A 20,646-nucleotide genomic window follows, 5' to 3' on the forward strand; every position below is an offset into this window, starting at 1 on the left:
ACCCTCCCCGGTCCTGGGGGGCTCAGGCCGGGCCTGGGGGGGGTCAGGGCCCCTTCCCCACCCGGGATCAGCCCAGCCAACCCCGATGGAAAATGCTCCCAGCCTGGAGCTGAGCCGGGCACTCTCAGGAGATAACGGAGCCCCAGCAGCGCTGGGAGGGACCCCACGGGCACCCCCGGGCTCTGCCTCCTCTTCCTCACTCCCCGGCAGGTTTTCCCAGGAAACCTCGTCCCAAAGCCCGCAGGATTTGCTCCAGACACTTCTCCACCTCCTGGCCAGCCCAGGGGGGGCCAGCACCGGCTGGTCCTGGTGGTCCAGGTCCCTCTGGCTGGGCCTGGGGCAGTTCCAGGCAGGGGCAGCTCCTGGGGGCAGCCCCGGGCTCACCTGGGGCACGACCCCGGTGCTTTGGGAGCAGCCACAGCCCCAGGACAGGGTGTCCCCCCAGGAGATGCTCACACGCTGTGCCCCCCACCTGGGCAGGTGAGACCCCACCCCAAAGAGCTCCCGAGGATCCGGGGTGATCCCGGGATCCCTCCTGGAGCAGGGAGCGGCCCCTGCTGTGCCCCGGGCGGTGCCAGCTGGCACGGGAGCGGCGTTTGGTGCAACAAGGGCCGGGTTTGGCTTCTCCCTCAGCCCTCAGTCATTTCCTGACCTGTCCCCTCCTGGTGCCAGCGCTGTGTCACCTCCCCTGGGGCAGCTCTGGGGCCGTCCCCAAGGTCACAAGGGGGTGCAGGTGCAGGGGGTGACCCCGAGCTCGGAGAAGAACGGGGAGCGCAGCCACGAGTACAAAAATACCTCTATTGCTCTGCCTCACCTGCCCGGAGCTCAGCGGGGCCGGATCTGGGTCCACGGCCGAGCTCTGGGGCCACCAGAGGGCCACCAGCACAGCCCAGGGCCACCGGGAGCAGAGCCAGGGGCTGCCCTGCTGCCGGCAGCCGGGCCCCCACCCCTGCTCTGGGCCCCCATCCCCATTCTGGGACCCCACCCCTGCTCTGGGCCCCCATCCCCATTCTGGGACCCCATCCTTGCTCCAGGCCCCCATCCCTGCTCTGGCCTTCCATCCCTGCTTTGGTCCCCCCATCCTTGCTCTGGGCCCCCATCCCCATTCAGGGTCCCCACCCCCATTCCAGGCCCCCATCCCTGCTCCGGGCCCCGTCCCCTCTCCAGCCCCGCTCCCCTCAGGGCTCCAGCTCCCGGGAGAGCCTCAGCAGCTCCTTCTGGCTGTCGATGGCCCTCAGGTGCTGCAGGTAGGCCCAGGTGGACACGGGGTTCCGCACGCTCAGGGACTGCTCCGAGCCTGTGGGGAAGGGGGAGGTCAAGGCTGGGGTCCCCTCCCTGCCCTGGCACAGCCTGCTGAGCCTGTCCAGCCCTGCAGGGTCACCCCACGGACCCCCTGTGTCACCCCCAAACCTCCCCAAACCGCCCAGGACTGGCTCATGGATCCCTGCATGGATCCCTCCCTGGATCCTCCCTGGATCCTCCATGGATCCCTCCCTAGATCCCTCCCTGAATCCCTCCCTGGATCCCTCCCTGGATCCTCCCTGGATCCCTCCCTGGATCCTTCCCTGGATCCCTCCCTGAATCCCTCCCTGGATCCTCCCTGGATCCTCCATGGATCCCTCCCTGGATCCCTCCCTGGATCCTCCCTGGCTCCTCCCTGGCTCCCCCCATCTCCATCCCCTCTCCCTCAGCTCAGGGACCCCCGCAGGGGGTTGGGGGTCCCCTGGGGCTGCCTTAGGGGTCAGGCTGAGGGGGTCTCCAGACGCACACGTGGAGATCCTGACGGCCTTGGCGTCCTCGGGCCGGTGAGGGGAGCGGCTCCGCAGCGGGGACAGCGGCGCTGGGGGCAGAGAGAGGGGACTCAGCCCTGTCCCCAGGGCCCCAGACTTGTCCCCAGGGCCCTGGCCCTGTCCCCAGGGCCCCAGTCCCATCCCCAAGGGCTCAGGCCCGTCCCCAGGGGCTCAGTCCTGTCCCCAAGGCCCCGGCCTTGTCCTCAAGGGCCCCAGCCCTGTCCCCAAGGGCTCAGCCCTGTCCCCAGGGCCCTGGCCTTGTCCCCAGGGCCCCAGACCTGTCCCCAGGGCCCCAGACTTGTCCCCAGGGGCTCAGCCCCGTCCCCAGGGCCCTGCCCCATCCCCAGGGCCCCAGACTTGTCCCCAGGGCCCTGGCCTTGTCCCCAGGGCCCCAGTCCCATCCCCAAGGGCTCAGGCCTGTCCCCAGGGGCTCAGTCCTGTCCCCAAGGCCCCGGCCTTGTCCTCAAGGGCCCCAGCCCTGTCCCCAAGGGCTCAGCCCTGTCCCCAGGGCCCTGGCCTTGTCCCCAGGGCCCCAGACTTGTCCCCAGGGGCTCAGCCCTGTCCCCAGGGCCCTGGCCTTGTCCCCAGGGCCCCAGTCCTGTCCCCAGGGGCTCAGCCCTGTCCCCAGGGCCCCAGCCTGTCCCCAGGGCCCCAGCCTGTCCCCAGGGGCTCGCCTGTCCCCAGGGCCCCGGCCTTGTCCCCAGGGCCCAGCCTGTCCCCAAGGCTCAGGCCTGTCCCCAGGGCCCCAGTCCTGTCCCCAAGGGCCCCAGGCGCCCTGCCTTGTCCCAGGGCCCCAGTCATGGCCCCAGGGTTCCCAGGACTTGTCACCAGGGGCTAAGCCATGTCCCCAGGGCCCCGGCCTTGTCCCAGGGACCCCAAGTCCCGTCCCAGGGGCTCAGCCCTTTCCCAGGGCCGGCCTGGTCCCCAGGGCCCCAGCCCCGTCCCCAGGGGCCTTCCCAGCCCTGTCCCCAGGGCCCCGGCCTTGTCCCCAGGGCCCCAGCCCCGTCCCCAAGGGCTCAGGCCAAGGGCTCAGCCCTGTCCCCAGGGCCCTGGCCTTGTCCCCAGGGCCCCAGACCTGTCCCCAGGGGCTCAGCCCCGTCCCCAGGCCCGGCCTTGTCCAGGGCCCCAGTCCTGTCCCAGGGCTCAGCCCTGTCCCCAGGGCCCGGCCTTGTCCCCAGGGCCCAGTCCTGTCCCAGGGCTCAGCCCTGTCCCCAGGGCTCCGGCCTTGTCCCCAGGGCCCCAGACCTGTCCCCAAGGGCTCAGGCCTGTCCCCAGGGCCCCAGCCCCGTCCCCAAGGGCTCAGCCCCGTCCCCAGGGCCCCATCCCCAGGGTCCCAGCCCCATCCCCAGGGTCCCAGCCCCATCCCCAGGGCCCCAGCCCCATCCCCAGGGCCCCAGCCCTGTCCCCAGGGCCCCAGCCCCATCCCCAGGGGCTCAGCCCCATCCCCAAGGGCTCAGGCCTGTCCCCAGGGCCCCAGCCCCGTCCCCAAGGGCCCCAGACCTGTCCCCAGGGCCCCATCCCCATCCCCAGGGCCCCAGCCCCATTTAGGGGACGCTCCAGGCCCCCTCCCCAGCTCCCTGGAGCACCCACCGTGTGCGTGGCCCCGGCAGCGCTGCAGGACTCGCACGGTCTTGGCCATCATGTGCTGTGGGTGGGGCACAGAGGTCACCTGCTGCCACCTGGCCCCACCTGGATCCCCAAAATCTCTGTCCCCACCACGGCTGTGACCACACTGGGACACCCCTGGCTGTTCCAGTGCCAGAGCTCTGCCTGCAGGGCACAGCAGGGCCCTCGCAGGGTCACCAGCCCCACTCTCACCATCTTCTCGAAGTTGATGAGGTTCTCAGCCAGGGTGCGATTGCCCTCGTGGATGAAGGTCATGTCTGGGGGGGTTTGGGGGTCAGAGCGGGGCCCCTGGCTGTGCTGGGCACACCCAGAGGGTCCCCAAAACTGGACACCCACCTTTGAGCAGCAGGGGCACGAAGGGGATGATGGGGGGGCTCAGCTTGGCCACGGCCAGGCGATAGACACGGTGGTTCCACGAGGGGTCCTGGGGACAGGGGGGACATTAGCACCCCCTCCCCATTGCTCCAGGGGCAAATCCCATCGGGAAGGGGACATGGGGCAGGAAGGGGGACATGGGGCAGGAAGGGGACACAGGGTAGGGAAGGGGACATGGGGCAGGAAGGGGACACAGGGTAGGGAAGGGGACATGGGGTGGGGGGGGCTGCGCTCACCAGCATCCTCTCCAGGGCCGAGTGCAGCTTCCGGATCTTGTGGGGCAACCTCTGTGCAGGGACAGGATCATGGGGCTGGCACCCACCTGTCCCTCCCAGAGACTCCTGTCTGTCCCTCCCCAGAGACCCCCCCTTGTCCCTCCCCAGAGACCCCCCCTGTCCCTCCCCAGAGACCCCTGTCTGTCCCTCCCCAGAGACCCCCCCTGTCCCTCCCCAGAGACCCTTGGCTGTCCCTCCCCAGAGACCCCCCCTGTCCCTCCCCAGAGACCCCCCCTTGTCCCTCCCCAGAGACCCCTGGCTGTCCCTCCCCAGGGGTTGTCCCACCTCCCCAGGCCCCCCCCGCTGTCCCCTTGCTGTCCCCCCTCTGTCACCTCCCAGGTCTTGGCCAGGCGAGTCACGGCCGTGTTGCTCACACCAAACATCACCGCGAAGAAGGAATTCAGGTTCTTCTGCTCCTTGAGGCTGCGGGCGGGGACGGGTCAGCCGTGGGGACGGGGACAGGGACAGGGACGGGGACAGGGACAGGGACAGTGACAGGGACAGGGACTCACTGTGCTGCCAGTTTGATGAACTTGCGCAGGAGCTGCGCGCGCCGCCCCAGCTCGGGGCACAGGCACAGCTCGGTGGCCACCCAGAACTGCAGCTCGTTGAAGCGCCGCAGCACCCGCGCCAGGTTGGCCGTGGCCACCTCGCGGAACTTGTGCGGCCCCACGATGTAGTGAATCATCTCCACCTGGGAGAGCGGCAGGGGAGGGTCCTGGACCCCTCTCCTGGCAGGGGAGGGGTGTCCTGATCCCCCTCCCCGACAGGTGAGGGGTGTCCTGACCCCCTCCCTGACAGGTGAGGGGTGTCCTGACCCCCTCCTCGGCCTGCAGGTGAGGGGTGTCCTGACCCCCTCCCCGACAGGTGAGGGGTGTCCCAAGCCCCCCTCCCAGACAGGTGAGGGGTGTCCTGACCCCCTCCTCAGCCTGCAAGTGAGGGGTGTCCTGACCCCCTCCCGGCCGCTCCCAGCACGGGCCGCACCTGGTGGATGCTCTTGAAGAGGTTCCAGTCGTAGTCGGTGAGGTGGCTGGCCAGGTCCTTGGAGCTGATCAGGTCCAGGGTGTCCGAGGAGCCGGCGTGGGGGCCCAGCTGCTCAGGGTGGGGGGTCTGGGCACGGGACAGGACCCCTGACCCCTCCTGCCCTCAGCGGACCCCAGGAGGGACGGACGCCCCAAACCGAGGCACCGCAGCCCCCAAACCCCTCCTGGGGGGTCCCCCCAGTGCTGCCCACCCCAGACCCCCCCCCCACGCTCACCAGGCTGCCCAGCTCGTCCCTGCTGACCACGAAGAGCCTCTCGTTGAGGCCCAGAGCCGTGAACACCCCCACGGCGTCCTGCGGCAGCACCGCTCGCTCTGCGCGGAGGGAAGGGCGGGCTGGCACGGAGGAGGGGACAGATCCCGCCTGGGCACGGGGACAAGGCCACCCGGGGGAGTTCCCTCACCTCCGGCCGAGTTCACCTTGACCAGGACGTGCTCCCGGTCCCGGCGCAGCCGCGGCGCCAGGGCCCGCAGGACGTCCCGCACGGCGGCGTTCACGGGCAGCACCGACACCAGGCACGAGTGGTCGGCCCGGAAGATCTCGTAGGGCACTGGGGGGGACAAAAGGGACCTCAAAGGGACAAAAGGCACCTCAGCGTCCCCACGCTGCTGGGGACAGTCCCCGCTGAGGGGGCAGTACCTTTGTCCTGCGCTCTCAGGGCGCAGGTGCTGTCCAGCATCGCCTCCTCGGGGCTCCCGAGCCACATTCCCGAGCTCCGGGCCTGGGGAAGGTGGGACAGACGGGAGGACACGGCCACAGCCACCACCCCTCCTGCGGCACGTCCCCAAAGGGCAGAGGGGACCCAGATGCTGCCCTGTCACCCCTCGGGAGGTCCCTACCTTGGGCTGGGGGGACACGCTGCCGTCACCGTTCTCCAGCCTGCGGGAGGGGAAGGGGGAGGATGGAGCCGCCGTTCCTGGTGGGAACAGAACCGGAACCGGCCACCCCCGGGGCTGCGGCCACCCCCCGGGACTGTGGCCACCCCCGAGCCCCCTGCCCCTCCCAGCTGCGTGTGCCACCCTCCCCATGGCCGGGAACCCCCACACCGGGGACAAGGTGGCACCAGAGCTGCCCCGAAAGCTCCTCCCCAGGGGAGTGCAGCCCTCTGTGGTGGCATCAGGGACACTGGGGGACACTGGGGGGACACTGGGGGGACTCACGCTCGGGGTCGCCGCCGCTCCTGGCCCTGCTCCTGGCCCAGCCCGCCCAGCTGGGGGTCCCGGCTCGCCAGGTCCGCCAGGTTCTGCGGGGACAGGGGGCCCGGGGTGAGCGCGGGGCGGTCCCTGCAGTGTCACCGTGCCACCCCGGCGGTGCCACCCCGGCGGTGCCGCCCCGGCCGTACCTGCAGCAGCGCCGTGGTGCTGCGGTCGCCCTGCAGCAGCCGCCCGTAGAGCAGCACCCACTGGCTGACCAGCCGCAGGATCTTGCGCCGCTTCCGCAGGGAGTAGGAGGCCTTGTCCTGCTCCGAGCCCTCCAGCGGCTCCGCGCGGAAACTGGGACCAGTCAAGGGCACCCAAAAAACGTGGAGAGGGGCAGGGACCCCCAGGGACTGCGCCCCAGGAGATGGGGACTGAAAGGGGATTTGGGGCTCCCCCCGAGGGGACAGGCACCGGGCTGGGGGTGTCCCCGGCGTGTGGCGGAGCCCAGTCCCCCCAGTTCCCGCACAGGAGGATACTGGTGCAGCAGGGCCCGGCAGAGCTGCGAGGTCGGCATGAACACGGTGTAGGTGAGCAGGAAATCCCCCAGCAGCGTGTCTGTGAGGGACAGGGCACTGTCACTGCTGTCCCCAGCGCCGTGGGGACACAGGGACCCGGCCAGGGATCCCCCGTGCCCTGCCTAGGCTGGCCTGGGCTGTCCCGGGCTGTCCCCTCCACGGGACCCTCTGGGGACACCTCCCAGCTCCGGCTGGCCCGGGTCTGTGACCCTCTGGGGACATTTCCCTGGCTGGCCTGGATCTGTGACCCTCTGGGGACACCTCCCTGGCTGGCCTGGATCTGTGACCCTCTGGGGACACCTCCCTGGCTGGCCGGGTCCCCCCTCCGAAGGCAGAGGGACACCGAGAGGCGCGGCCGAGCCGCTCCCGCCCGGAGCCGCCGCCCTCTCCTGGCCTCGGGGTTTGGGTTTGCAGCGAGCCCAGGGCGGCCCGAGGGGGATTTGGGGTCGGACACCGGGAATGAGGAGCCCCCTTGGTGCCGCCCCCCCCGCCCATCCCAGACATCCCCAGCCCCGTCTGCGGGTGGCACAGGGGACACCCCCCCACGGGGACACGGCAGGGACACAGAGGGGACACCCCCACCTACCCACGGGGTCGTAGAGGGTGGCATCGAGCCTCATGAACTCCAGCAGGTGCTCCAGGATCTTCTCAGGTGTCCCAGCCATCACCAGGTACCTGCTGGGGACAGGAGGGGCAGAGGTGACACTGCGGCCGTGGGCAGGGCCACCACGGGCTGGTGCCACCACGGGCCGGTGTCCCTGCTCCTTGTCCCCTTGTTCCTTCCAAAAACTGCCCCGAGGGAGGCGGGAAAGGGCAGAGGGGGCGGCTCAGGGGGCAGGGGTGTCACCTGTCAAAGGGGGACAGGGACAGGGGTGTCACCTGCTGTGAGTAGTGGGACAGGGACAGGGGTGTCACCTGCTGTGAGTGGGACAGGGACAGGGGTGTCACCTGCTCTGAGTGGGACAGGGACAGGGGTGTCACCGCCACCAGGGGCACAGGAGTGTCACCTGCTGCTCCGCGCCGAGGCCGCCTGGCCGCTGCCGCCCTGCAGGTCCTTCTGCAGCACCAGCACCACCTTGCCGTGCTCCTTCAGCCGCACCGTGTTGGCCTCCACGTCCTGGGGGAGGATCCCGCCGTCAGCCCGGCCGGGACTCCCCAGAATCCCCCCCAGAATCCCCCCCAGAATACCCCCGGGCCCACCTTGAGGATGCGGTTGAAGTCCTGCTTGTCCACGCGCAGGAAGTGACAATTGTCCTCGCGCAGGAGGATGGTGGCCGCCCGCGGGGCGTCGTTCACCAGCGCCAGCTGCCCAAAGTCGTCCCCCTCGTGCAGGGTGGCCACCAAGCCCTGGGGACAGCACGGGGGGTGAGGGATGGTGACACTGGGGGGTCCCCAAGGTGTCCCCTGCACTGCAGGGTGGCCACCAAGCCCTGGGGACAGCACGGGGGTGAGGGATGGTGACACTGGAGGGTCCCCAAGGTGTCCCTCCAGCGCAGGGGACAAACCCACCTTGCCGTGGGTGACCACGTTGACCGAGCCCTTCCAGATGATGTACCAGGAGGTGCCCTTGTCCCCTTGGCTGAACACTGGGACAGCGCCCGGGAAAGGGGGAAAAGTCACAATTTTGGGAACGTCTCCGGTGTCCCCGGGCTGGGGACACCCCGGTGTGACCCACGGGGACTCAGGGTGACTCACGGACGGTGCCCGCGCGCTGGTGCCCCTCGAACATCAGCACGGCCGCCAGCTCCCGCTTCACCTGCACAGGGGACAGCGCTGTCACCCCCGGCAGGGGACAGCAGGGGACACGGGGATGGGAAGGGCTGAGGGAGGCACAGAGACGGCCAGAGAGGGTGCTTAGATGGACGGGAAGGGGTGCAGAAGGATTTGGGGAGCAGGGGAGGATGCCAGGACAGGAACCGATGGGGCTCAGGAGGATTTGGGGCCAGGGGACACTCCGACCCCGCAGGGTTTGGGGACACCCTGACCCCGCAGTGTTTGGGGACACCCCGACCCCGCAGGGTTTGGGGACACCCTGACCCCGCAGGGTTTGGGGACACCCCGACCCCGCAGGGTTTGGGGACACCCTGACCCCACGGGGTTTGGGGACACCCTGACCCCGCAGGTTTGGGGACACCCTGACCCCGCAGGTTTGGGGACACCCTGACCCCACGGGGTTTGGGGACACGGCCGCGCTCACCGAGTTGGAGAGATGAGCCACGGCTTTGATGTGGAGCAGCTCCTCAAAGATCAGCTCCAGCTCGTCCTGCGTGCGCTGGGCAGGCCTGGGGGGGCCGGGGGGGTCAGCGGCTCCCTGTGCCCCCCACCCAGGGCACAGCCCCCTCCCCAGCCCCCTCCCCTCCTCGGGTGACGTTGTTGGGTGCCCCCCCCCACCCTCAGCAGCCCCGTGGCTGCTCCAGACCCCCCGAGCAGGGCCCGGAGGAGCCCCCCAGCCCCCGGGGCACTCACGGCTTGCGCAGGGCCATGGAGAGCAGCGCGTCGGGGCCCAGCTGCGCCAGGAACCCCAAGGCCTCCAGCAGCTCCTCGGGGTCCCGCGGCCCCGCGCCGGGCTCGGGGCTCAGCTCCAGCTCGGCAAAGCGGTAGAACTGCGTGTCCTTGTCCTGGAAGTGCCACTCCTGCCTCACTGCGGGGGGACGGTGGCCATCAGCTCGGCTCTGCACCCCCCGAGCCCCCCCGAGCCCCCCAGAGCCCCCCAGAGCCCCCCGAGCCCTCACCGTGCGTCAGGACCCCTCCGTCCACCAGCACCTGCCCGATGCCCACGGCCTGGCCGCGCGTCTGGACGGCCACGCCGGCGCTCAGCAGCCAATCCACCAAGTCCTTCCCCGAGCAGCACTGCCTGGGGGGGCACAGGGGGTGAGAACCCCCCGGGACAGCCCCCCCCGAGCCCCCCGAGGGTCCCCCCAGCCCCGGCGCACCGGTGGTGCCGCAGGTGGTGCTTGTGGTCGCGGATGAGGCCGGGCCGGGAGCTGCTCAGGTGGGCGAAGAGGAGCTTGCCCGCCCTCCAGATCTTCTCTGAGGACGCCTGAGGGTGCGAGGGGGACAAGGGAGTGTCGTGGGGGGGGCGCTGGGATGTCACCTGTCCCCCCCAGTGCCCTGGGATCGCCACCGCCCACCCCCGGAATGGCCGAGCCCAAGGAGCACCCCGAGGGCTCTGGGTGTGGGGGTGCTCCGGCCCCTCACCCCCCCCAGCCTCCCCAAATTCAGTCCCCAGGGGCTTCCCCGGCTCCCCCACCTGGGTGATGCTGTGGCCGTAGTCCAGGCTGGATTCCGAGTCCAGGAGAGGGGTCTGGAAAACCACAGGGGAGGGGGTTGGGGGCTGTGGGGGCTCTGCTGTGTCCCCATCACCCCACACAGCTGGGGGGGGGTGTCCTGGCACCCCCAGAGCAGCCCCAGCTCGTCACCAGGTGAGGGGGCAGTGCCCAAATCCTGAACCCAGCACCCAACTCCTGAACCCGGCACCCAAATCCTGAACCCGGCACTCAGTTCTTGACCCCAGCACCAATTTCCTGACCCCAGTCCCCCTCTCCCGCTCATTTTTCCCCCTCTCTCCCCCTCGGGGATGCTCCAGGCACAGCGAACGCACGGAGGGACGAGCCCCCGTCCCCGCGGCCCCGCCCGGATCGCGGGGCAAAGGTGGCCGAGCTCCGGTGGCGGCGCTGCCCGCGGGGACCGCGGCTCCCGGGCCCCTCCTGGCCACGGCCCTGGATAAACAAGCCCGGCCCGCACCCGTCAGACCAGTTCCGGCCCCGGGAGCGCTCGCCCGGCACGGGCACGGCCGCCCCTCCGAGGGACGCCCACCCGTGCCGGGGGCACCCCCAGGGGGACTCTGGGGTCCCTTCCCGGCTGTGGGGGCCCCGCAGAGCCCGGGAGGGCACCCGAAAACGGGGCCTGCAGGGACCCTGCCGGGGTCCGGGTGCGGGAGGGCAGGGGACGGGCCGGATGGATTTCCAGTTGTGGAGGGCAGGAGTTAATTAGTGCAGGAGTTAATTAGCGCAGGAGTCAATTAGTGCACGAGCCTCGAGGCCGAGCCTCCTCCTGCTCCCAGCACTTTGCCACGGCTCAGGAGGAATTCGAGGAGCCACGAGCGGCTCTGGGAGCGCGGCAGGTCCCGGGGGACGTGTGCCACCTGGCCACGGTGTCACCCAGGCTGGGACACCGCTCCTGGGCTGGCCGCGGTGTCCCCAAGGCAGGGACACGGTGACTCAGGCGCTCGGCAAACTCTGCCGGGCCCCGTGACGGCCGCGGGGAGCGGAACCGCTCCGAGCAAATGTTTGCAAAGCGAGCCGGGAGGCGGCCGGGGCACGGGGCTGCTCTGGGGACACGGAGGTGGCACCCCGCGGGAGCCAGGGGTCCCTGTCACCCGTGGGAGCAGGAGATCTGTGCCACCCTGTGGGTGCAGGATGTGCCACCCTGTCCCCTCCTGGGTGCAGGATGTCCCTGTCCCCTCCTGGGTGCAGCAGCTTCGTGCCACCCCATGGGTCCAGGTGACACCCGGTGTCCCTCTGCCCAGGTCCCCAAAGGGCCTCTGCTGTCCCCGGCACGGAGCCCCCTCTGCCGTCCCCCTCTGTCCTTGGGGCGCAGAGCCAGGCCGTGCCCCGGGCCGCGCTCCAAGGACACCGACAGAGACACAGAAACCCCGCTCAAGGATCAGATTCCTCCTTCCCGGGGTTCCCCTCTGCCAGGACGGCTCTGGAATCACCCAAACCCCCCCATTGTCCCCAGACCCCCCCCCTGGAGCTTCCGCCCCGGGTCAGGACCTGCAGGACGCCCCCACCCCCTCCTGGTCACGGCGGCTCCAAGCAGCTTCCTAAGGAGTTGCCTTTTCCATCTTCCTGCCCACGGACACGCCGGGATCCTGCCTTTCTCCAGGATTCCGGCAGCGCCGGGCGCCCGGCCAAGGCCGCCAGCGGCCGTTCCGCGCTCGCGGCCGCTTTTGTTTGGGATCCGAGGAAAACAAGCGCGGCTATTTCGGGCCCTGCGGCTCCGGAGAAAGCCCTCGCCCATCCGCAGCCTCCGCAGGCCGGGGCTGGGCACAGCATCCTCCGGGATGGGGCTGGGCACCCCCGGGACGGGGCTGGGCACCCTCGGGACGGGGCTGGGCATCCCCTGGGATGGGGCTGGGCACCCTCCGGGATGGGGTTGGGCACCCCCGGGATGGGGCTGGGCATCCCCCTGGGATGGGGCTGGGCACCCTCCGGGATGGCCTGGGCACCCTCTGGGATGGGGCTGGGCATCCCCGGGATGGGGCTGGGCACCCCCGGGATGGCCTGGGCACCCCGGGACGGGGCTGGGCATCCCCTAGGATGGGGCTGGGCACCCCTAGGATGGGGCTGGGCACCCTCAGAATGGGACTGGGCACCCCCGGGATGGGGTTGGGCATCCTCCGGGACGGGGCTGGGCACCCCTGGGATGGGGCTGGGCACCCTCAGAATGGGACTGGGCACCCCCGGGATGGGGCTGGGCATCCCCTGGGATGGGGCTGGGCATCCCCTGGGATGGGGTGGGCATCCTCCGGACGGGTTGGGCACCCTCGGCGGGCTGGGCACCCCCGGGATGGGGCTGGGCATCCCCTGGGACGGGGCTGGGCACCCTCGGAATGGGGCTGGGCACCCTCGGGATGGGCCTGGGCACCCCCGGGATGGGACTGGGCACCCCCGGGATGGGCTCAGGGATGCACTCTGGCTCCGCTGTCCTTGCCAGGGATGCGGCAGGGGCTGGCACAGTGGCGCTTGTCACTGGCACAGTGGCGCTTGTCCCCTGGGAAGGACGGAGGACGGAGCCACTTGGGGACACCGCTGTCCTTTGGAGCCGGGAGGGATTTGCTGGGATCAGGTCCCCGAGGGGGATGAGATGGAGCCAGGAGGAGTTTCCAGGAGCTTCCAGCGATGGGGACAAGGGACCTGTGGGCTCCTGAGGCGCTTCCCTGCCGCTCCCCTGCCCCAGGAGTGGCTGTGCTGGGACAAAATCCCCCTTTCCCTGCTGGCATCGCTCCAGTGCCCTCGACCCCGGGTGTCCCCTGCAGAGGGGACACTCCTGCCGTGCCACAGGTGTCACTGCTGCCAGGGCTGGTGGGATTGATCCCAGTCCAGCCCGGGAATGCTCCAGGCCTGCTGCTGGCCTGGCTTCCCAGGCTGAGTGCCCCAACAAAGCCCTCCCCAAAGTCCGTTCCTAAAAGTTTTGGAGAGAAAAATAAATCGGGAAGAAAGGGAAAAAGGGAGGAAAACTTTTCTGGGAGGGAGCCCCCGTGCTCCGTGGAAATGCCCCGAGGGGAGCTGTCCCCTAAAATAATTCCACTTTTTTCTTGAAAAGTGTCCCAGGCCAAGCAGTGTGGGAGGGGGAAGGACACAAAGCTCCGGAAGCTCTGCCAGGGCTCCAGGGTCACCTCCCCCCTGGAGGGGACACGGAGGGGCCGAGAGCAGGGCCCGGCACCCCGGGGACTGCCCCCAGCTCCCGGGGCCAGCGCGGAGCCGGGCGGGGAGGTCGCGATGCCAGGGGACAAATCCCTGTGCGGGAACGGGCGGGGGAGCGGGGGAAGGCTGCGCGCTCCCGGGAATGTCCCCCCGGGAATGTCCCCCGGGAATGTCCCCCTGGAATGTCCCCCACCGGGAATGTCCCCCCGGAATGTCCCCCCGGAATGTCCTTCCTGCTGGGATGCGCCGCCGGGCACCTGGCACGGGGCTCGCTTCACGCCTGGCCGCCCGTTCCGCTCCGCTCCGCCCGTTCCAGCCTAAGCAGCTCACCCGCAGCCTCACCTGGCCCTTGTGCCCTCACCTGGCCCCCTGTGCCCTCGCCTGGCCCTTGTGCCCTCACCTGGCTCCCTGCACGCCTGGATTCACTCCCTGCTCCCTCACCTGGCCCTTGTGCCCTCACCTGCACGCCTGGCTTCACTCCCTGCTCCCTCACCTGGCTCCTTCCACCCTCACCTGGCTCCCTGCACTCCTGGACTACCTGCCCTCCTCTCATTCCCGGATTCCCGGGGCTGGGGAGACCCCGGCCCCGCTCACCCGGGGGATTTGGGGACACGCTCCTTTGGGGACACGCTCCCCCGGCCCCGCTCACCCGGGGGATTTGGGGACACGCTCCCCCGGCCCCGCTCACCCGGGGGATTTGGGGACACGCTCCTTTGGGGACACGCTCCCCCGGCCCCGCTCACCCGGGGGATTTGGGGACACGCTCCCCCGGCCCCACTCACCCAGCGGATCCCCTGGATGCGGGGCAGGCTCCCCCCGGCCCCCTCCAGCCGCACCTCGTAGCTGGAGCTCCGGAACAAGTGCATCTTCCTGAGCAGCCCCGAGAGCCGGGCTCCGTCCGCTCCGGGACCCCCGGGGGGCTGCGGGGCGGCGGCGGCGCCGCTTCCCGGCTCCAGCCCCGCTCGCCGCGGCCCCGCGCCCCTGCGCGCCCCCCCGGCCGCTGCCCCCGGCCCGGCCCCGCGCACCTTCATGCGGCGGGGGGGGGCGAGGCCATCGCGGCCGCGGCCCCGGGGCTGCTCCGCGGCTCCTCGGGACGGGGCCGGGCTCGGGAGCGGCTCCGCCGCCGCCGCCGCCGCCGCGCCGGGCCCGCCCCGGGCACGGGAGCCCCGCCCGCGGCCCCTCCCCGGCTCCCTCGGCCCCGCTCCGGGACCCCGCGGCGGGAGGGACCCCCCGCACCCCGCCCTCGGCCTTGGGGGAGGCACAGCCCCGACCCCCGGAACCCCCGGAACCCCCGGGACCCCCGGGACCCCCCGGGACCGGGTCTGGGGGGTCTCCAGGAGTCCCTGAGCACCTCAAACCCGGGCTTTGGGGGGGTCACAGGGGGCTCCCCTGCCCTGCCCAGCCTGGGGGGGGACCCAGAGAGGCTGGAGGAGGGAGGCGCTTTGTACTGGGAATGGCTCGTACTGGGAATGGATTGTACTGGGAATGGTTCACACTGGGAATGGATTGTACTGGGAATGGTTCACACTGGGAATGGTTCACACTGGGAATGGTTCATACTGGGAATGGTTCATACTGGGAATGATCTGTACTGGGAATGGATTGTACTGGGAATGGTTCGTACTGGGAGTGGTTCATACTGGGAATGGATTGTACTGGGAGTGGATTGTACTGGGAATGGTTCACACTGGGAATGGTTCACACTGGGAATGGTTTGTACTGGGAGTTGCTCATGCTGGGAACGGTTCATACTGGGAATGGTTCACACTGGGAATGGTTCATACTGGGGAGGAGGCCCCCAGCCCCCAGCTGGAGCAAAGCTGGGGTGGGGCCCAGCAGTCCTGGAAGAGCTTTTACGGGGTTTTTGGCAAAAAAGGAAAGGGGTTTCTGCCAAAAGGAGCCTTCACTTCAGAAATAAATCCCAATTATTAAAATCCAAATCTGCCTTTAAATCGGCCCCCACTCCCAGCTACAGCAGGGATGGGAAACATCAGCGGGATTCGAGGAATTTGGGGAAGAGCCTTGAGCCCCCCCTGCTCCCCCTCCTGCCCAGGCACCTGAGAGGCTCCGGGGGCCACGCCGGGGTCCCCAAATCTGTCCCTCCAGGGGTCACACCAGGGTCCCCAAATCTGTCCCTCCGGGGCTCTGGGGGTCACGCCGGTGTCCCCTCCGGGATGGGGCCTCCCTTGAGCACATCCTTGAGCAGCGGGTCAGGGACAGACCCTGATCCTTCCTCCCCCTCTCCCCCTCTGCCTCTGGAGGCCAAGGACCCTTTTCCAGGGATTCCCGGAGGCTCCAGGACCCCCGGAACCCCCCCGGGCTGGAGTCCCCCCTCCCCAGGAGCTGCTCCCGGGGTTCCCCCAGCCAGGCTCCCCTCGGATGGGCCCAGATCCCGGCCTGCACAGACACGTCCCCATGCAAATCAGAGCTCATTAATCAGAGCTCATTAAGGGAAGGAGGAAGAGGGCCGAGGAAGGCAGCGGAGCCCGGGCAGCCCCACCCCGGCAGCCCCAGGAGAGGGGAGGCACCTGCCCCGGCCCGCGGGCGGCTCCTCCTTGGGATGAGGCTTCCAGCACCCCACTCCAGGCCCATTCTATCCCAGTCCCATCCCATCCTATCACATTCCATTTGATCCCACCCTATCCTATTTTATCCCATTCCCAGTCCCATCCCATCCCATCCAAATCCAATCCGGTGCGCGGTCACCGATCCCGGCCGTGCCCGGTGCCGGTGCGGGGTCACCGATCCTGGCCATTCCTGGTGCACGGTCACCGATCCCAGCCATTCCCGGTGCGGGGTCACCGATCCTGGCCATTCCTGGTGCACGGTCACCGATCCTGGCCATTCCCGGTGCGGGGTCACCGATCCCGGCCATTCCCAGTGCCGGTGCGGGGTCACCGATCCCAGCAGTGCCCGGTGCCAGTGCGGGGTCACCGATCCTGGCCATTCCTGGTGCACGGTCACCGATCCAGCCATTCCCGGTGCGGGGTCACCGATCCCGGCCATTCCCGGTGCCTGTGCGGGGTCACCGATCCCGGCCGTTCCCGGGGCCGCTCCGGCTGTTCCCGGCTCTGGATCGCCCGGTGCACCCGCTCCTGCCCGCCGGCTCTGCCTTATCAACCTCTTATCGCTGCTCCAGCCCCGCTCGCTCGGCTCCGCTCGGACAATCATTAATTCCCGCCGGGTCCCTGCCGAGCGCCGCTGGCTCAGGGGCATTTCGGGCCCTCCTGGCAGGAATCTCTTCCAGAAATCCCAAATCCTAACGTGGATTTGCAGATCCATAGGGCAGCAAACGCCGACCCTGCTCCCAAATCCCAAAGTGCAGTTGCAGATCCATCTGACCCTGCTCCCAAATCCCAAAGTGCAGTTGCAGATCCATCTGACCTTGCCCCCATCCCTTGCCTCCACCAAAGGTAGAGCGGAGTGAAATCCGAGTTAAATCCCAATATTTTCACTCCATCCCCTATTTTGGCTCCGTTTCCTGGGAACGAGCGGCCGGGTCTCGTCCCTGGGCACGGCAGAGATTCCAGGAGGGGCCTGGGAGCTCTGGGTGTCCCCCAGGAGGGTTTGGCTGGCAGCTGGGGGTGCAGAAATCCCCGTATTTATCATCTCCCCGCTTGGCCGGGACACGGCCACAAATCAGCGCCGGAAATCCAATCCTGGGGAAAACGGCTGGGAATTTACAGCGCTCCAAGCACCGCGGGTTTACCTTCAATGCTGCTGCTTTATGTGTTTCTCTCCCTCCAACCCTATTTATTCCCTGTTTATTGGCCCGGCCTCCCCTAATTTATGTTTTCATTACTTTGATTAACGCCCCCGCTGCCCTGCCAGCGTTATTCCGGCGCGGTTTCCCCGACCCTCGGTGTTAAATAATCCTCGGATTTAGCCGGGATGATTTGTAATTTAATAAGCGTCTCCAGCGCCGTGCTTTATCTCCTAATTGGGCCGGAATTAGCAGCAATTCCGGAATTAACACGAATGATGGGATGCCCCTTGTTGTTGCGCGGGGTTTTATGGGGTTGGAACAGCAGCTTTAGGAATGATCCGAGCCGCCTTCCCCCGTTCCCGGCGTGATTCATTTCTGGATCGCCCGCGGGTGACGGCTCCGGCAGGAATCGCTGCCGAGGAGGGGAAGCTGCTCCTGAGGAAGGAAGGAAGGAAGGAGAGTTTTGGTCTCCCAGGTGGTTTAATTTCATTCCCTCATTATCATCTGGGGAACGTGATGTGTCTTGTTCTCCCGGTCTTCCCGTGCCCGCTCGGCTTCTTCCTGAAACAATTCCCAGATCTGCGTCTCCGAGGAGCTGCAGGCGCCTCAGATCCGACTCCAGCAAGAGCTGAGCGTCCAGAGAGTCGTGGAAAAGTGGAAAAAGTGGAATTGTTCAGGTTGGAAAAGCCTGCTAAGGTCACTGAGTCCCACCAGTAACCCAGAGAGGGGAGAAAGAAAAGCAGTGTTTTCCCCAGAGGCGGGATTTGGTTTTCCCAAAGGTGGGATTTGGTTTTCCTAGGGGTGGTATTTGTTTCTTTCTCCCAAAGATGGGACTTGTTTCTTTTTCCCAAAGAGGGAATTTGTTTCTTTTTCCCAGAGGTGGGATCTGTTTTTCCCAAAGGTGGGATTTGGTTTTCCTAGAGGTGGGATCTGTTTTTCCCAAAGGTGGGATTTGGTTTTCCCAGAGGTGGGATCTGTTTTTCCCAAAGGTGGGATTTGTGACCATTCCTCACACCAGGACGAGCCGGGACCTCCCCATTCCCTCAGCTTTTCCTTTTTCCTTTCCCCGTTGGGCCTTTGGCATTCCTGGGCTCTCAATCCCAGTCCTTCCCCGGCTGGAATGTTCCTTTACCAGGGGAAACCAAAACGGCCCCGAGGCCAAACCCCGGCAGGGAGCTCGGGGCTGTTCTCGGAAGGAGCAGGGCTGTCCCACCCCATCCCGGCTGATTTTCCTCCTTTTGTTCCCAGCTCCAGCCCCGGGAGGGAGGAGGAGGAGGGAGGAGGAGGAAGGATCCCTCATCCTGTCGATCCGGCTGTTTCCCAGCTGCTGCCGAGGCTCGGGCAGGAGCGATAACCGGGAAGGCTCCGGGCAGGTGCTGGGGAGCGGGGCCAAGGTCCACGGCCCGGGAGATCCAGGTGTGCCTCAGGTGTCCCTCAGGTGTCCCTCAGGTGTCACCTCAGGTGTCACCTGGAGCTGCTGCCTGAGGCAGGCAGTGCCAAGGGGCTGGGGAGCAAATTTTGGGTCAAAAAGTGAAAGAAACGGGTGAAGCTGCTGGTCTGGGTTGGGGTGGAGGAGCAGGAACGTCGCTGTTCCCACCTGGAGTTCCTCCTCTTCTTGTGCTCACTTCCATCCCCTCCACCTCTGGAATGTCCAGGTGTCACCTGGAGCTGCTGCCTGGGGTGGGCAGTGCTGAGGAAGCCAATTTTGGGCCAAAAAGTGAAACCAAAACCCCAAAAACCAAAAAACCGAACTGAAAAACCAAAAGAGCCCCACAAAAACCCAACCAGCCAACCAACCAAAATATAAAAAAATAATTTAAAAAAAACCCCAAAATCAAACCAACCAAAAAAAAAAAAAAAACCCCAAGAAAAACAAAAAAACCCACCCTGAAAGAAACCCAAATGACCAAAAAATTAATCTCCCCCAAAAAAGAATTTAAAAAAAACCCAAAAATCAAAACACACCCCAGACTTGGCTCCTCCCCAGCCCTGAGCCGTTTCCCACCCGCACAAAAATCACCCCCAGCATCTCCCAGGCTCGGGCAGAGTCAGCAGGGCCGGGATGCCCAAACCGGCCCCGCATTCCCGGGGGATTGGGCGTGGGGCGGAGAGCGGGGCCGGCCGGGGCTGATCTCACCTGGCGCTGCTGACGCCGCTGCTCCGCTCCCGCCGTTCGCTCCGCTCCCTCCGCCGCTCCCGCCGCTGCTCCGCTCCCTCCTCTCCCGCCGCTCCCGCCGCTCCCGCCGCTGCTCCGCTCCCGCCGCTCCCTCCGCTCCCGCCGCTCCCGCCGCTCCCTCCTCCCGCAGCCGCTGCAGGAAATGCGATTTTCGCTTGGCTGCTCTCGAGGTTTTCACGCTCAAAATCGCTCCCGGCGGGGCGGGAGCTGCGAGTCCTTGGGCAAGGACAGCCGGGGGTTTGGGGTTTCACTGGGGTTTTTGGGGTTTAACGGAGTTTTTGGGGTTTCACCGGGGTTTTTGGGGTTTAACGGAGTTTTTGGGGTTTCACTGGGTTTTGGGATTTCAGCGGGTTTTTGGGATGTCACTGGGTTTTTGGTATTTCACCAGGTTTGGGGGATTTCACCGGGTTTTTGGGGTGTCATTGGGTTTATAGAGTGTCACCTGGTTGTAGGGTGTCACTGGGATTTTGGGATTCCACCGAGTTTTGGGTCAGACTGGGGGGAATTTTGGGTCAGACTGGGGGGAATTGTGGGTCAGACTGGGGGGAATTTTGGGTCCCTCAGCAGGGTGGGAGCTGCGGGCTGGGTGGAGGAGCAGGAACCTTGTCCCGTTCCAAGGACAGGGACAATTCTGCCGTGCCAGGGCGCTCCAGGCCCTGTCCAACCCCCCAAACCTGAACTGCACGGGGGGACACCCAGGCATGGATGGAGAGGGGGGAAGGGAGAGGGAGGAGGAGGAGGAGGAGGATGAAGAGCGGGGAATGGCTCGGGGAAGGGAAGGAGGCTGCTGCCATCTAGAGCAGCCCCGCCGAGCTTCGGGAAAAGCCGAATTCCCAGCCCCGGGGAGCGCCTCTGTCCCCGTGGCGCTGGCAGGATAATCAATTAATGATGGAAATAGTGGGAAAATCCCATTTTCACCCCAATCCTCGCTGGAAATTTCTGTCCCCGCGGATGAAGCAGAGCCGGACCCAGCCAAGGGCTCAGAAAGGGGAAGAATGTTAAAAAATAAATAAATAAAAAAGGGGAAGGGAGAAAAGGGAACGGAAAAGCCCCAAAGAGTCTTTGAGGATTTTGATGAGGTGTCCCCAGACCGCAATCCCACAGGTTGGGCCGCGGGGAAGCGAAAGCCACTCGGAGATGTCCCCAACGCCACACGCTCCCGGTGTCCCCCCGGTGTTTTCTCCCCGTGTCCCCCGCGGGGTCCCCACGCCGCCGTGTTCTCAGTGTCCCCCCGTGTCCCCCCCCGGTGTTTTCCCCCCGTGTCCCCCCGCGGTGTCCCCACGCCGCCGTGTTCTCAGTGTCCCCCCGTGTCCCCCCGGTGTTTTCCCCCCGTGTCCCCCCGCGGTGTCCCCACGCCGCCGTGTTCTCAGTGTCTCCCCGTGTCCCCCCGGTGTTTTCCCCCCGTGTCCCCCCGCGGTGTCCCCACGCCCCCGTGTTCTCAGTGTCCCCCCGTGTCCCCCCGGTGTCCCCTCCTCGGTCCTCCTGCCCGCCAGGGGGCGCGCTGGGACGGGGCG

General features: G+C 67.5%; 1 protein-coding gene and 1 long non-coding RNA gene across 6 annotated transcripts; both read right to left on the reverse strand.

The window, feature by feature from the left end:
- Positions 1–778: 778 nt before the first annotated feature.
- Positions 779–14,281, reverse strand: RAPGEF3 (Rap guanine nucleotide exchange factor 3). 3 transcript variants are annotated; one of them, XM_050983703.1, is made up of 28 exons: positions 12,116–12,269; positions 11,598–11,966; positions 10,073–10,126; positions 9,756–9,862; positions 9,555–9,672; positions 9,289–9,463; positions 9,020–9,104; positions 8,518–8,578; positions 8,332–8,408; positions 8,023–8,169; positions 7,830–7,939; positions 7,409–7,500; positions 6,784–6,862; positions 6,451–6,601; positions 6,269–6,351; positions 5,948–5,987; positions 5,748–5,829; positions 5,512–5,658; positions 5,325–5,422; positions 5,051–5,176; positions 4,579–4,760; positions 4,399–4,489; positions 4,028–4,078; positions 3,753–3,840; positions 3,609–3,673; positions 3,381–3,435; positions 1,769–1,840; positions 779–1,297 (listed from the first exon to the last, which is right to left on the reverse strand). In XM_050983703.1, the coding sequence occupies exons 2-28, from the start codon at positions 11,941–11,943 to the stop codon at positions 1,179–1,181; spliced, it is 2,901 nt and encodes a 966-aa protein (XP_050839660.1). In that variant the 5' UTR covers positions 11,944–11,966; positions 12,116–12,269; the 3' UTR covers positions 779–1,178. The 3 variants fall into 3 exon arrangements, with proteins under 3 accessions (XP_050839660.1, XP_050839661.1, XP_050839659.1); XM_050983704.1 differs by lacking the exons at positions 11,598–11,966; positions 12,116–12,269 and adding an exon at positions 14,033–14,281 and having other exon boundaries at positions 7,409–7,497; positions 9,555–9,676; XM_050983702.1 differs by lacking the exon at positions 12,116–12,269 and having other exon boundaries at positions 7,409–7,497; positions 11,598–11,958.
- Positions 14,282–17,131: 2,850 nt separating this feature from the next.
- Positions 17,132–20,552, reverse strand: LOC127060456 (uncharacterized). 3 transcript variants are annotated; one of them, XR_007779557.1, is made up of 3 exons: positions 19,094–20,552; positions 18,554–18,646; positions 17,132–17,391 (listed from the first exon to the last, which is right to left on the reverse strand). It is a non-coding gene; the product is annotated as an uncharacterized LOC127060456 (long non-coding RNA). The 3 variants fall into 3 exon arrangements; XR_007779555.1 differs by having other exon boundaries at positions 17,132–17,584; XR_007779556.1 differs by lacking the exon at positions 17,132–17,391 and adding an exon at positions 18,325–18,460.
- Positions 20,553–20,646: the final 94 nt, after the last annotated feature.

Source organism: Serinus canaria, chromosome 25, assembly GCF_022539315.1.
Source record: "Serinus canaria isolate serCan28SL12 chromosome 25, serCan2020, whole genome shotgun sequence".
Taxonomy (NCBI): Eukaryota; Metazoa; Chordata; class Aves; order Passeriformes; family Fringillidae; genus Serinus; species Serinus canaria.

What these genes read in the sequence shown, in the direction of transcription:
- RAPGEF3 (XM_050983703.1), bottom strand. Translation starts at nt 11,943, where the DNA reads ATGCCCAGCCCCGTCCCGAGGGTGCCCAGCCCCGTCCCGGGGGTGCCC. An exon ending in GGGACGAGCTGGGCAGCCTG is followed by an intron (nt 5,177 to 5,324) that starts GTGAGCGTGGGG and finishes TCCCGTGCCCAG; the next exon opens with ACCCCCCACCCTGAGCAGCT. An exon ending in CGTGCCCCTGCTGCTCAAAG is followed by an intron (nt 3,674 to 3,752) that starts GTGGGTGTCCAG and finishes AAACCCCCCCAG; the next exon opens with ACATGACCTTCATCCACGAG.